The 16,200-nt window shown below is 35.5% G+C and overlaps 1 protein-coding gene across 2 annotated transcripts in view; it reads left to right on the top strand.

The window, feature by feature from the left end:
* Arp5 (Actin-related protein 5) overlaps positions 1-16,200 on the top strand; it is a 115,617-nt gene that overhangs the window by 14,632 nt on the left and 84,785 nt on the right. For both annotated transcript variants that reach the window (XM_035371528.2, XM_035371530.2), the window contains exon 5: positions 5,091-5,202. In XM_035371528.2, the coding sequence (XP_035227419.1) occupies positions 5,091-5,202 (112 nt within the window). The remainder of the gene's footprint in view (positions 1-5,090; positions 5,203-16,200) is intronic.

The following is a 16,200-nucleotide window of genomic DNA, read 5'->3' as shown; positions in this document are numbered from 1 at the left end:
TTTTCTGAACATATTTAAAAACAATTTTGTCAATTAAAATTTTATATGAAGATAATTTTGGTGTTAGAAATGTCCTCATTAGTGTTAGAATTACATCTCATTATACTGAGAAATTTGTATTAAATATGTTGCCCTTGCAGCAGTAACTTATGCCCTTTATTGGTCATTGAAAACTCATAGTTCTACTGATCAACTACTGATCAAAGACTTTGCTGATATGTGGTGACTTCAATAGTTATCACTGCCCTTCTGTTACAGTAAATAATATCTTTCCTTTTATATTAATTTTAACAATTTCTCTAAATTTAGTGCACTTTTTCTCACCAGCAACCTTATGGGTTGACTGCCAGTAACCATAAATCTCTTATGACTATTTGCTTTTAAACATTGGTCTGCTTCAATTTAATTTTAGTTTAAATATCTACATAACTTTGCTACACTGCTCATTATTATTAGTATCCTATGAGTTGACTCCCAAACGTCTCTCATCTTGTAAGTCAACATACTTAATGGGCGCTGGTGTGCTTCGATTTAATCTTAATTAAAATACTTACCTAAATTTGCTTTATTGTCCCACACTAGTGACATACAGATTAACCCTACTGACTGTCAATGTTTAGATCACTGGTGATCAGTATCCATCATCAACATGGATCTACTTCTATTTAATTAAAATTTTTAAAAAATCAGAATTTGTGAATGAAAGTTGTGTATGAATAAAAGTTGGTAAAAGTCTTTATGAGATTCAGGAGGATTTAAATCCAAATAATTTTGTATTAGCCTCAAAATATATAACATTAGAAAATGTTATTTAAATTGTTAAAACAAAATTAAACAGAAATTGATCATCAAGGTCATTGGTTACATTGAAATTGACAACTATTTAGGTCAGTGTATAGGAGACCAGTGGGAAACAAATGCTAAATTTAAATAGCATTTTAAATTAAAATTAAACCAGAATATATTGATGATCATCAAGTCTTGCTCATCAAGGGTCACAGAAGTCAACCCAGGTATCACAGATGCTGCAAGTAAAATAAATTTAAATAGATTTTAAAACTGAAATTTAATCCAAGCACAGTAGTGCCCATGGAGGCTATTTACCTATCGGCTGAGACTCGTGTGGGATGAATTACTAGATCACCAATGCGGGAGGGAATAAATTTAAATACATGCATAGATTAAAATTAAATCTAAACCCATGAAAAGGCTTTTTGCAACCAGGGACATACAGGCTGACAGTCATTGAAATGATCCATGTATCACATTGTGAAGATGTGGAATGAATTTAAAAAGCTGATAAAATAAATTATTAGCGTTTTAAATTAGGACAAATTTATGGCCACTTGAAATCAATCCATAGGTCACCAGTGTGAGGCAGTGCAGTAAATTTGGATGGATTTTAAAATAAAAATTAACTTTGAGGATAACAATGCCCTTCAGTGCAGTCAGTCACTTGGAAACAATCAGTTGGCTGCTGGTGTTAGGCAGTGCTATAAATTTAGGTATATTTTAAGATTAAATACATGCCAACACCTCTCAAGGCAGTGCTCTACAGGCTCAAGATTTCTTGGAGAATCAACTCATAATGTCACCAATGTGAGACAATGCTGTAAGTTTTGGTATTTAAATTAAGCATAAATCAAGATATAGCTATACTTATCCAAGCAGTCGTTTAAGGTTATTGATGACCTACAAGTTGAATGTTGCTTGAAAATTAACACATAGGCCACCAGTCAGAAACTAAAGTAATTAACAAATATAGCTTATACAAATTTAGCTATTAAATGCTGTATAAATACAGTTTTTAATAATCAGATCCAGAAAGTCATAATTCTTCTCATAAGACTCTTTAAGGTCGAATTAAAATTAAATCAGAGCACATCAGTTTCTGTCAAGGGTATTGGCTAACAATTGGCATTGCAGATTATTTGGTGTGAACTTACATATTGTCAGTGGGAGGTTATGCGATAAATTTAAGTATATTCAAATTGAAGTTAAGCAAACTTAGACCTATTAAGGGCCACTTCATTATAGGTAAACAAATAAAAATAAATCTTTCTTCTTTTGAAATGTGGTTTGATTTGATTTATTTGATTACAGCAAAGCATCTGAGAGCTATGTGTGTAAGGGGAGGAACGCTTTTGTGGAGGACTTTCATGGGGAAACTGGCTTATATTTATGTTAGATATTGAGGAAACTACAAAAACACCCAGGCAGCTAGCCCATTTGCCTTGAAATGAACCCAGGTCAAACTACCTGTGCTCAGTAACTTTACAGCCTAACTGCTGATGAACATCTTTAGATCTTGATGAACCTCTCCAATGATTTGTAAATTGATGCACAGTCAGCTTTCAAAACAGAAATCTGTAGAAGATGCTTTTAGAAAATACAGGCTGTAGAGGATAAACATTTATGTACTCAAATAAAAAAAAATTTCCCTTCCCTGACATTAAACCCAGGGTGCAACTAAAAATCTTCCAAGCAGTTGATTAATTATTCATCCATTGGATGTTTTGCTAACTCTGGTCTGTAAATTAAATGACTTCACCAAGAAATGTTTATTTTGCAAGTAATTCATAATCCCAGAAAAAGCAAAGCTTGATTAAGACCAACTCATGCTGTATTTCAGGCCAGAACCAAGTTCCCAATTTTCATTTTTCTTAATCTTTGATGACTTAAAAATAGACAAAAAAAGAGTGGGGAGTAAATTTTGACTTTCCAAAAAGTTTCTCATCTTGGAACTATTTAAGCACATACTGACTACAGTCAAAAGTTTTTAATCCGGACTCGTCGGGACTTCGGCGATTCCAGATTATCGGTTTTTCCGGATTATAGATCATCAGTTTAAATCTGGTAAGATGGCATGCAGAAATTATAAAATTAAAAATATGAAACCGTAATTTATGAAATCAAGAGCAATTATGATCTAAAGAGTATCAAAATTTACAAAAAAAAAAAAACTTTATATTTATTTGTTTACTTTATTAAACATTTCTCCCAATGCGTGCATGCTTAAAGCATATATTATGCATAGTTGAAATTAGAAAATTGCAACCAGAAAACTATTTGATGTGTATTCGTGATATTTATAATCACGAGGAATTTGATTTAAATCATATCAAAGACGGAGTACATCGAGATGAAATACTGCATTTAGTAAGGAGTTATAAGCCAAATAAAATAAAAACATCTGCCCTGAAGATAAGGATAGTGCTGACAGATCAACTTCCAGTTCATTGTGTGCCGCGTCATTCCCCCCCCCTCGCACAGCAGCGTGAAATTGATAAACATATTCCGGAATGGTTAGAGAATCAAAGGATATGCCTTTATCCATTTTTTGCAGCAATTCCACTTTTTTTTTTTTTTTTTTTTTTTTCTTGATGGACATTGAAACATGCTTTCACTTTGTAGATCCTTTGGTAGCTCCAGAATCGGAAATTCTTTTTGACATAATCGAAAATTCAAGCTTACTTTTATGAAATTGCTCTAACAGTCTGCAAAAAATAATAAGCCGGATCCAATTAGAAGATTAAGGAACAACACAATCTGCAACATTAACTGAAATAGATAATTAGGTAATTTTAGCTTAGCTTATACCGTCCGTTATACATTAAATGTACATGCATAAACGTATTATGTGCATGCATGAAGGTATTATCCACATGCGTTAACGTATTATGCTCAGAAAGTTTGTAGCTTTGAGGTCCAGATTATGGATGTCCGGATTAAAGACTTTTGACTGTAATAGTTAATCTAGCCCTAACAAAAATCGTTATTATTCAAAAATTGTTTTGGCTTTTATTTTCTTTCTTAGACTAGTATAAATTGTGATATTATTTCTTAAAATGGTGTAAATTGAAAAGTGGGTTCCCCCCCCTTAGCATGCAGATTTTTTTGGAGGGGGTTAGCATACAGTGCCATAACTATAGAATCCAAAAGCTCTAGTAATGCCAGTGGTTACTGCTATTTTCAGGTTCCAAAAATATATTGAAAACAGAATCTCTTCCCATTGTCACCAACAGATTAATGCATACATTCTTAAAGTTTTAAATAGAATTTTAGAAATTAGATTTTGTCCATGAGCGTCCTTTGAAATATCAGTATTCTTAAGTTAGAATGGCCACAAATACTGAATTTAAAAGTCTTTTCTATACACAGATTTTACAAGTGTATTTATTATTTCACACATGTATTACATTAGTATGTATGCTTTATCTCTGAACAAGTGTTTTGTATTATAAGGTATTTCTCCCGCCTTCCTAGCATGGTGTAGTGGTCAGCACACTGAGCCGGTATTTCAGAGTCCATGGTTTGATTCCCGGCGAAGGCGGTTGATAAATTTTCATCTTGTCTGCTTCCAAAAATACCTAATGCCTCTATAATGGCACCCAAACTAAAAGGGTGTTGGATGATGATTCTCCTCACCCAGGATTTGGCAATTGGGTCCTCTAAAAATCCCAGTCGCCCTTTAAAAGGGGGAGTATATATGGTATTTCTCTCACCTTCCTAGCATGGTGTTGTGGTCAGCATACTGAGCCGGTGTTTCAGAGGTCCGTGGTTTGATTTCCAGCGAAGGCAGTTGCTAATTTTTCATCTTGTCTGCTTCCAAAAAATACTTAATGTCTCTATAGTATGTAGAATATTTTTGCAAGATGTAAACGTTTTTATGGACAGAAATAATCATATGTCATTATTATGTGACCTTATAACTATATTTACATATATTTATTTTATATAATACGAGTAGTATGGCAAACAAAAGGCTGTTGCTTTGCTAATTTTATGATCTACTACTTTATTTTGAATCAGTATAATATGTGTTCTAGTATCATGCATTCTGTACTTGGTATAGAATCAAATTTTTTATTTATCTTACCAATTCCTAAAACATTAATCAAAACAAATTTTAATTTTATTCTCTGATTTTATTTTTGGGAATTTTGCCCCCTCTTTTTTTTTTTTTTTTTTTTTCTTAGGAGGAGGAGAGATTTTTGTGCATTTTATTCAAAATAATGTAAATAAATGTAGTTTTTAGTCTTTTTCCTCATGTATATTTTTTAACAGCAATTTTGAATTTCATTATTCAGGAAACAGTTTTTGATTACATCTTTAATCATCTTGGAATTAATACACAAGGCTGTGTTGATCATCCAATAGTGCTTACTGAGGCTGCATGTAATCCAAACTATTCAAGACAATGTAAGAAAAATTTATAGTACATGTTGATCCTTTAAGCTATGCTTTCTCATATCATTTTGAACAGAAATATTTATATTATTTTCTTTATGTAATTAGAGCCTTTTTCTGTTATTTTTGCTTTTATACTCTCTATATAAAATCAACTTTCCTTTAATGAAAAGTAAAGCATATAACAACAAATGAAATTCTTTCAAATTACACGTTTTATCTAAACTTTACATTTTATTAGCTGTATTATGTGGCTGCGATAGCACAATCACTGCCAAATATTTTCCCAACTGTTATTTCTTTCAAATTTTATAGTAAGTAATTAAACTCCAGAATAATCCCTACGAGTTCGGATCTGGAACTTTATACTGTACTATTTTTTCAATCCATCTAAGCGAAGTATTTCTAGCAGAATATCACACAATACTTCTGTTGCATAAAAAAGAAAGATTTTCATTTAGGCAGGAAATTCTCTGAAAATGCATGAACCATAATATGTATACATGTTACTGGCAAATTATGAAATGCCAGCATCCTATAGAATGCCTAGGCATTGTATATAATGCCAGACGATTTTAGGCAAAGTATTAAATAAAAAGAATTATTACATACTTTACGTAGGCATTCTATAGAATGACAAATGCTCTTTAGGCAAAGTATGAAAAAAAAAGGTTATGATAAAGCTATTATTTAAAAGATGTTTTTTCCTCTAAAAAACAAATGTTATTTTGAAAAATTAATGAAAAAGTGCCATTAAAAAACTGTTCTTCGAAATATTAAAAAAAAAAAAAAAAAAAAAAGATAGTGAGGTAATCTTAATACAGCGTAATAAATTTGTATTTTCTCTCTGGCTGAGACTGGGCAACGGAAGTTTAATTCAGAAACAATCATAAGTTTCACATCAGTATCCTTTTTAATACCTTTTTGTTTTTTCTGGCAGGGCTCAAAAAGATGGTTGTTATGGTTCAATATCATTACATGTAACATTTTTGTAATTGGTTGAAAGTTCTTTCGACTTCCTGTTATAATTCCTGTGCAGTACTCAAATGAGTTTTCATAATGTTCCTGTGCAGTACTCAAATGAGTTTTCATGAAATGCAGAAAATAACTCACCGTCCATGGCGTAATACTGTATAGTAATAACGCTTTCATTAACAGGGTAAATGAATGCACTTTTGTTTTCTACAAACATTTCATCCTAGCGATTCAGCGGCCAATAGTCCTGTGGTTCCTTCTTAGTAGTCATTTTGGCTTTTTTACATCATTTACTAACTTCTGATAAGTAGTTACGGTTTTTCAAAATGAATCAGAAATGTATTTCATACTTTGCTTGTTTGTCATTTGGCCTTCTATTGAATGCCTAGGAAATGTGTGAAATATGAATTGTTTCATACATTGCTAGCTAGTTTTAGGCATTCTATAGAATGCTGAATTTCATACTTTGCAAGTAACACATACACCGAAAGGCCATTACATTATGACTACCCTTTTAATAACATGTAGGACTACCTTTAACCCCCAAAACTGGTGTGGTATTGACTTCGCAAGGTTCTGATAGATAGTTCAAAGTACCTGGTCCTGCAGTTTCTGCACATCGCGAGTGGGTAGCGTGGCAGCACGAATTTGGTTTTCCAGGTGGGACCACAAATGCTCTATTGGATTAATGTCAGGTGAATTGGGGGCCAAGACATGAATTGAAAGTCACTGGAGTGTTCCTCAAACTACTTCCTGATGATTTGACCCTTATGACATGGTGTATTATCCTGCTAATAAATGCCATTCCCTACTGGAAATACTGTTGTCATGAATGGGTTAACTTCGTCTGCATGTAGAGCACAGATGTCAGGAATTGTTCTGTGGGGATTATGGGTCCTAATGTGCTCCATGGAAACATTGCCCATACCATTATAGCCCCCACCACCGGTTTGTCTCTGTCTGACTGTGCATCCAGGAGCCAGGGTTTCATTTAGAAATCGCCATATTAGCACACACTCATCGATGTGGTGATTCATTGGACCTTGCAACTTTCTTCCATTCTTCTAATGTCCAATTCCGATGTTTCTTGGCCCATTGCAGATGCAGCTGGCGATGACGTGCTGTCAGTGGAGGGACGTGCTTTGGCATCCGGCTACATAGGCTCATATGCAGCAATTTACACTGCACAGTGTGTTGGGAAACACTGTCTGTGTTGCCACTGTTGTAGCTGGTGGTGATTTCGGCTGTTGTAGATCTTTGGTTATGATGAATAATGTGTAGCAATTTCCGCTCTCCTGTGGAATCAATGCACCGTTAGCGACACATTGCTGGCTGGCGACTTGTCATTTCACCATCCATACACCACTTTCGATATGTGGTCACAACAGCTGCATGTGAACAGCTCACTAAACACGCTGTTTTTGATATTGATGTTTCCAGTCACCGAGCCATAGCAATTTGACCTTTATCAAAGTCCGATAAATCAGCTGCTTTTCCCATTATGTTATTAATAACTAATTATACTATGTTTGGAAAGACAATGCATAGCCACTTTATATACTCTGACATCAGCCACACACGCACAGTGGTTTTGTTCCTGGGCAAGCCCATTGTTGTAGATGAAAGGTGGTCAAAATGTAATGGCTGTTCGATGTATATGACATATGTGGAGAATTACTCGGAAATGTGTAGTCATTCAGAAATCAAACAACAAAAATTAGCGTTATATTTTCACAATTTTCACAGGACTAGTTTCGATGGTTTTACCGAACCACCATCCTCAGCTGCAAAACCGCAAATGTTTGCAGCTGAGTATAGTCATTTGTGGTTTTGCAGCTGAGGATGGTGGTTCGGTAAAACCATCGAAACTAGTCCTGTGAAAATTGTGAAAATATAACGCTAATTTTTGTTGTTTGACTTCTGAATTAGTATTTGTTCAACGTGTTATTGTGTCTTAATGTATAGTCAATCATATGGTAACAATTAAGAGAATATAACAATCTTTAAAAAATCCAGAAATTTAAAAACTTGATTCATGATGATACACTTGCATGATAAACAACGTTCCGCAGTGCACCAGTGCTCCTAAGAACAAGCTTGCAATGTTACACTCACAAAACCTCTTTGGGTTTTTATATTAGTAGTAAAGATGCAGTTAATAAACAATTAAGCAATAACAATTTAAATATTCCAGGGTATTATAACTTCCCATCTGCACAAGATTTGTGCAGCCATGCCAGCCAGGCCACCAAAACCCCATGAAGTTGAAAAAATGACATGGGAATTTTAAACTTTTTCTTAACAACCACCAAATGGTATGATGATCAGTCAGTTCCTCTGATGGCTATTTTATACTTCTAGAGTTTGGCAACTTTTTTTACTTGGCATATTTCAGAAATATGATAGTTTGGCAGGCATAATAATACAGTAATAACTATATAATTATATTAAATAGAATTAATTTCTGTGTATAAGTTTTAATGTTCTAACAATTTGTTTATTATTACAAAATCATTTGTGACAAAGTGTTATTGTAGCACATTGCTCTTAAATATTGCTAGCCAAGCAAGGAAACTGCAAATTGTTGTAGTTCTGCAACTGAGTTTGTGACATGCAACAAATCAGCTGAAATGGAATTATTTTCCTAGTACTAACCATTGAAAATGCAATGTTGTCCTTTTTTTTTTTTTTTTCCCCGAAAACGAACGTGTATTCCACTTACAACTCTATGGTTTGATACAGTATATGAGGATGATGAGAACAGAAAATAGTTCATTGCGTGCAAAATCAGATATTTATGGTATTGAAAATTGATTCATCTAATCATTTAGTGTTATTTAGATTTCACTAAGGTTCTGTTCTTTGTAACATTAAAAATTTAATAGTACCATTCATACAGTCGTTAAAGTAGTGAGTGTAAAATAGTAATTTTTACTGAAATTATTCATTATAATTACCAGTCTTTGTAATTCAATATTTAGAATTTAGATATTTGAACTGCAGGCACATATCACAATCCAAAACATTACAGAAATGCTACTATTCATCAGCTGTAACACAGTGAAGCACTCAATGTATCAGTATCCATGATATATCAAAAGTTAAGTTACTGTTGCATAAACATACAAGCTCTTCATAAAAATAATTATAAAATTGTTTGAAATAAATCCACATACCATCAAAAAAGTTCTGGAATATCAGAATAAATTTACTTAAAATACAAGACATTATTCATAATGTCTAAGCCTTATTATATGGCATTTTAACTCAGAAGCAGTTACTACAAAAATAATGGCATGAAAGCATTTATGCACAAAAAAGTCCGTAAGAGATACAGTCGATGGACAAAAATATGGAAACACCTTGTGAAATGCATGTTTGAAAAGAAAGATTGATTTTAATGAAATATGTAGGTGGCGCTGGCGTTTTTGACTACTGACGCCACCTATGCAACTTCGTAAATGTGCTAAACAGTTCAATTGTCGGAGTACTGTTGTGTGAGGTTGTCATTGTATTATGTCAGAGTTAACAGACTTCGAACGTGGGCAAATTGTTGGAGCACGTATGGTAGGTGCTTCCGTAAGCAAGGTAGCCGAGGTGTTTAGTGTTTCAAGAGGTACTGTATCGAAGATTTATTCCGCATATTTGAAAAGCGGAAAAACATCATCTGCTAAATCACAGCGCGGACGAAAGTGTGTCCTGAGTGATCGTGACAGACGATCATTAAGGCCAATTGTGACGAAAAATAAGAAGACCACAGCTGCAAAAGTTACTGCTGAAATGAATGTTGTGTTACCGAACCCTTTGAGTACCAAAACAATTAAAAGGGAGCTTCATAAACAGGGAATTGCTGGCCGTGCTGCAATTGAGAAGCCGCTCATCAGTGATGCTAATGCCTGTAACAGGAAAAGGTGGTGTTTAAGTCATAAAGCCTGGACTATAGAGCAGTGGAAGCGAGTAATATGGTTTGACGAGTCTTCTTTCACATTGTTTCCCACTTCTGGCCGAGTTTACGTCTGGAGAACGCCATCTCAAGCCTATAATACAGACTGCTTGTTGCCAAGAGTGAAACATGGCGGGGGTTCTGTTATGGTTTGGGCAGCCATATCGTGGTTCTCTGCTAGCCCCATGATAACTGTGTCAGGGCACATGACTGCCAAGACTTATGTGAACATTTTGGCCGATCGAGTTCATCCCATGGTACAAACTTTGTCCCCCGATGGTGATGGTGTCTTCCAAGACGACAAAGCCCCTGTTCACACAGCTCACATTGTCCAGGACTGGTTTTCTGAGCACGAGGATGAGTTGTCCTATCTCCCCTGGCCACCACAGTCGCCAGACCTGAATATTATCGAACCTTTGTGGTCTACATTGGAACGGAAAGTGTGTTCTCGTTATCCATTGCCAACATCGTTATCTGAACTTGCCACCGTTTTGCAGGAAGAATGGTATAATATTCCCTTGGAAAACATACAGGAACTGTATTTATCCATTCCAAGAAGACTGCAAGCTGTTTTGGATGCCAACGGGTTTCCTACACCATATTAAGCAAAGAAACATGTTTTTTAAAGGTGTTTCCATATTTTTGTCCAACCCCTGTATGTTCTTGTGAGCTTTCAGTATAATAATTCTGTACAGAACAAATGATGAAAGACTTAAAGTATGCCATTACAATAAACATCATATTCCTTTATTGAAAGTGTAAAGATCAGAGATAGGAATACATACCTTTTAAGTTTTTGCATTACTGATGCTGTAACTCCAGATACCACAGTTTGAATTGGTTAATCTGCTACCAACAGCTTAAGTTGCCATCGTTCTTCCAATACCTATTCTAATAGCTCTAGAACCAATATTATACAATTTTAACAACATTTGCTTTATTAATCATAGTTAATTTTCTTCCAGCAAATTATCTAAAACAGCACCTTTTATGTCCTCATCTGAGTTATTGTCTTTCTCTTTGACAGTTTCAAATTTTTAAGGCAAAAAATGATGGGCTTAAGAATTCTTGACATGGACATCATAACTTTCATTTAAAACGAAGCTTAAAACAAAATTGTAACATCTGAGATGCATTACATATGATATTTCTGAAACAAAGATATAAAACAAATTCTGCAATAATGTAACTAAGATGGATAACAAAACTCCAAAGTGCAAATTCTTATAAAATGTTTCATAAAGTGCAAATTCTTATAAAATGTTTCATATTCTTATAAAATGTTTCATATCAATTGCCAAATAAATAGTCAATGGTTTGTCATATTTTTCAATTTTGTACTCTTGCTTTCAATCCTTCACAGCAGAGCCAGCAAAGACTAGACCCATCTCACTTTTTTAGTTTACAAAGCATCCGTTGCTTTTTCCCATATTGGCAGACATGCTACCAATTTTATTGACATGGTATATGGAGAATCACATAGGAAATTGTCGACAGATTTAAACTTCTTTATTTAAAAGTTTGACAATGCATTTTTACATCTACATCATAAACAATATTTCACAGCACACTAGAAAGAAATAAGTTTGCAGTAACCACAAAGTATCCCTTTGTGGTTTTATATTAGCCATATACAGTTAGATAAACAATTAAGGAATAATAATTTAAATATTCCAAGACATTGCATACGTACACACACATACACCACCTCCACAAAAGTCTATGCTCAGCCTTTATTTTCAAGGCATTTTTTATTTTTTCATGGACATAAACTTCTTGTAACAAAATTGTTTTAAATTGTGCATATATTCATGTTTTGACATTTAAAAAAAAATCAGTTTTATAAAAATTACAAAATTTAACTTTCTGTGTGGTCTGTTGGTTGTACACTTATATTTAGGGAAATTTTATGTTCATAATAAAATGTATTTAAAAAAATATTTTACTCCCATTAGACAAAAATTTACGAAAATATTCGATTTCAAAATTTTGGATAGTTAAAGTCATTTTCCATTTGCCTTGAGGAGTCAATAAATAAATTAGATAGTTCAAGTTTGATGTTTGACTACTTTGTCAAAAAAAATCCCAAATGCTAAATTTACCTTATTTATTGCATATTTTGTTCACTTAGATAGAAAACGAGTAAAAGATTTTTTTAATTCTTAGTCAAAGGATTAAATGCCATTCAGTTGTATTCTTTTGGAACTTTCTGCAACATTCTTTAGTTTTTAATTTCATTTGGTATGTTGGAAGAATTTTTATGCAAGTGAATTTTAAGCTTTTAAGGGCTAAAAGTGCATTATTTTAAAAGCCTCTCAAGGTACTTTAGAAGCATAATCTAATAATTATACAAAAAAATTCAGTAAACTAAAAATAGTTTTTTTTCAGGCAAGTGATGTTACAAGTTGGTTGTTACCAATGCTGAAGCCTGCCAGTGTTTTCTAGATATGACTGTAGAAGATTCTAGAAATAAAAACTCCTTTTTAAAAAATTCTGTATTGGTCAGTAATTTTCATGACATCTTGTATGAAAATGCACGTCACGTATCTACTAACATCAGAAAATTTCTTCTAAAATGATATTTTGTTTTAGTTTTATACAAATGCGAACATTTCTTTCTTCAGTTTATGTATGACTCCTAAACATGGTCTCCAGTTTTAAAATGAAATATCTCAATTTTTGTCATATGGGAGTCATTCCTTTTTTGTATTTTGTTTTTTATGATAAATGCATATAAAATTTTCCTAAACATAAATATAGAGACCTTTAAAATGTATAAATAGTTAGATTTGATAATTTTTATAAAATTGATTTTTTAATTTTAAAATGTGAAAACATGAATATTAGCATCATTTAAATTATTTTTTAATTGGAAATATATGTGTATGATTAACAATTATGAAAAGAGGCTGAATGCGGACCTTACGCTGTACAAAATGTAATGTATATGAATTAAAGATTCAATGCAAATATATTGTTTATTAAATTATAAAACCAAAATAGGGTGCAATTATATCTCAGATTTTGTGGTCTGCTGGCAGCTAAAGTTTTAGCTGATCCCATACATGTTCAATCAAATTTGTATCGAAGAAGTAAAGTCTTAGGCCTTATGATGCCTATACCTTATAAGGTACACTGCTCGACATTGAAAATGCAACACCAAGAAGGAGTGGTTAGAAAGTGATGAAATTTGGGACAGAGACAGCAAGCAGCAATAACTGATCTTTATTTCAAAATGATAGTCGGAATACAGAGCAAGAACGGCGTCGGCTCAGTAGGATGTAGGACCACCGCGGACAGCGATGCACGAAGAAACACGTCTAGGCATAGAGTCAATAAGAGTGCAGGTGGTGTCCTGAGAGATGGTTCTCCATTCCCTTTCAACCATTTGCCACAGTTCGTCTTCTGAACGAGGCAGGGTCAGAGTGTGCAAACGGCGTCCAATCACATTGCATACATGTTCGATTGGTGACAGGTCAGGAGAGTACGGTGGCCAGGGAAGCAGAGCATGTTGGCAGATGCGAGCACTGTGTGGTCTCCCATTATCCTGCTGAAAAAATTGCATTAGGCAGCCCCTGAAGGTAGGAAATTACCACCGGCCGCAGTACATCATTCAAGTATCGTTGGGCTGTCATAGTGCCCTGAATACGAACTAGAGGTGACCTGGAATCGTAGGCAATAGCGACCCAAACCATTATGCCATGTTGTCGCGCGGTGGGTCATTCTACAGTTACTGCCGGATTAGATCTGTCTCCATGTCGACGCCACTTTCAACCAATCGACGGGAAATTATTCTGGTCTACACAGAGACATCCAGCATATCTTGCACATGCTGCAGAATCGCGATACAAGTGACTTGCGGGACCGCCACAGCTTGTCGGCGGATGCGTCGCTCCATGCGTGCTGACGTCACTCTGGCTGCACCTGCACCCCTCCTTCTTCCCACATTTCCTTGTTCCAACCATGTTCGCCATAGCCGATGCACCGTGCTCGCATCCATGTGGGTATCAGCTGCGATTTGACGCAACTTGCCCTTCTCAATCCAATCACCATACTCCTTGTAAAATCATATATCTGCTGGAAGTGCCTTCGTTGACGGCGACCTGGCATTCTATTCTATTACACGTATCCTCCGGGATAAAAACCAATTTTCTTTGATAATTCTTCTGGCAGAAATAACAACACGAATATTGCCTATTCTGCACGTCCCTTCCCTTATATCTTACTTCACATGTGTCGGAGAACTGCGCATTTCACATCATTCACATAACTCAGTGATGTGCATCTACTCTAAAATTTACATAAATTTCTGACCACTCCTTCTTGGTGTTGCATTTTTAATGTCGAGCAGTGTATTTTCTTTTTCCTTACCATGTGCCTTCATGGTGTAATTAGAAAGCACAACCGGCTGGTAATTGGCAGGCATTGCACATTTTTTATGTTTTGTGCTTTGACAAACCTGGTAATTCTACAACTGCTGCCCGAACTAAAACTGGGTAGATGAAATTCATCACCACATGGATTTAGCAACTGAGTCCCCTCCTCTTCTGTCAGTCATTAAATGGGAGAGAATACTCCCTTCGTACCATATGCCTTCATAGTGTAAAATTGAGAAGCCTTTTAGAAGGTCTAGAGTTTGAGTGAGGGCACTGCACATTTCTTGTTTCCTGTTTTAACAACGTCATGAGCAACATTACCTTTCCGAAATATTGCAAGCCCATCAGCGGCTGAGCGGTAAAGTCGCTGAACACTGGTAGTTCGGTCCGAGGTTCGAATCTCGCCTCGTGAACGGGCTGGCTGCATGGGTGTTTTCGTGGTTTTCCTCATGTGTAACGTGTATACAAGCCAGTTTCCCTTAGAAAGTCCTCCACAAAGGCATCCGTCCTCTTAGGCAGATAGCCCCTAGTGTGCTTTGCCATAATTAAATACACCACTATACCGAAATATTGCATCTGAAATCCCAGCTGGAAAAGGGAGCACATGAAGCCATAGCTATTAAACTGTGAGAATAGATCAGCTGTCACAGGCATTCCATATTATAATGCCTACATTGGGGAAAGTGTGTTACTTAATAGTGGCATTGGAAATTGTGATCAGCTGTTCCCAAAACAAAGCTGCAAGTGTTGTTAAAGATACGATCAATTAATATTACCGGCTCCACAGTCCAATTAAGTCCGTACTACCAGGTCTGAACCCCTTGATGCCTCCGCATTTGGCGAGAGGTGGTCATCAGATAGAAAGTGCCCACAGAGAGCTAAAAGAACCTCAGCTACACCACCACCTTGTCCTGCACCCATGGGCAATGGATCAAAATGTACTCTCATTCCTCATGTCTGAATGGGTCGACAGGGGTCACCACTCCCCGCGAACCGAGACCACCATGAGGTGTGGTCTTCCACGCCCGCTACCGATACCACCTGCCCAGTGGCTGATAGCCTTTCTCCCCCTCAGTCCAACCATACAGACAGTCTTCCCTCGGGGCTCTGGAACCACCAAGCTCAAAATGCTTTTTCCCCAGAGTATTCTGTCAGGATATAGAATCCAGCCAGTTGCAGCCATCCCAGGGGGTTTGCTAAAGATACATGTGTTAAGTCTAGACCGCTGATACTACTGTGCACTGACATCACCCTGATGGAGTCTGTAATATTCCTGTATTAAAAACAGCTCACAAAAGAGAAGGAAAACGACTGATTTGCTTTTCCCGGCTGTCTGAAGAGGGTTCATTCGCACACAAGACCTGCTGCATGTGCCTATGTGATAACAGGCTAACTATGAAATTTGTGCATGCCCGATGCTTGATCCTTTGATCTTCTCTGCTGATGATTTTTTTTTTTTTAATCTGGGGCTCATCTACCATGTATTGGTATCATTGCTTGTAAACTGCTTCCAACACCATGAGATGTTATGGTCAGAACTACCATTCGGACCTTACCATCTTATGGCCAATGCATGATATACTACAGACCGCATTATACACTGACGAATCTGTGGTCAATGATAAAGCCTCTCTTGAAGTTCTTTAGTGGAGTAAATCAATGTCTCTAGCATTATTGTTATTCCATATTTTTGTTGCCATTGGCCGTTGCTTTCTG

This window comes from Stegodyphus dumicola, chromosome 8 (genome assembly GCF_044657685.1).
Source record: "Stegodyphus dumicola isolate Sdum_Otavi_A_Nest chromosome 8, ASM4465768v1".
Lineage (NCBI taxonomy): Eukaryota > Metazoa > Arthropoda > Arachnida > Araneae > Eresidae > Stegodyphus > Stegodyphus dumicola.
Note: the sequence above shows the minus strand (reverse complement) of the source record. Positions and strands in the feature narration are given on the sequence as shown.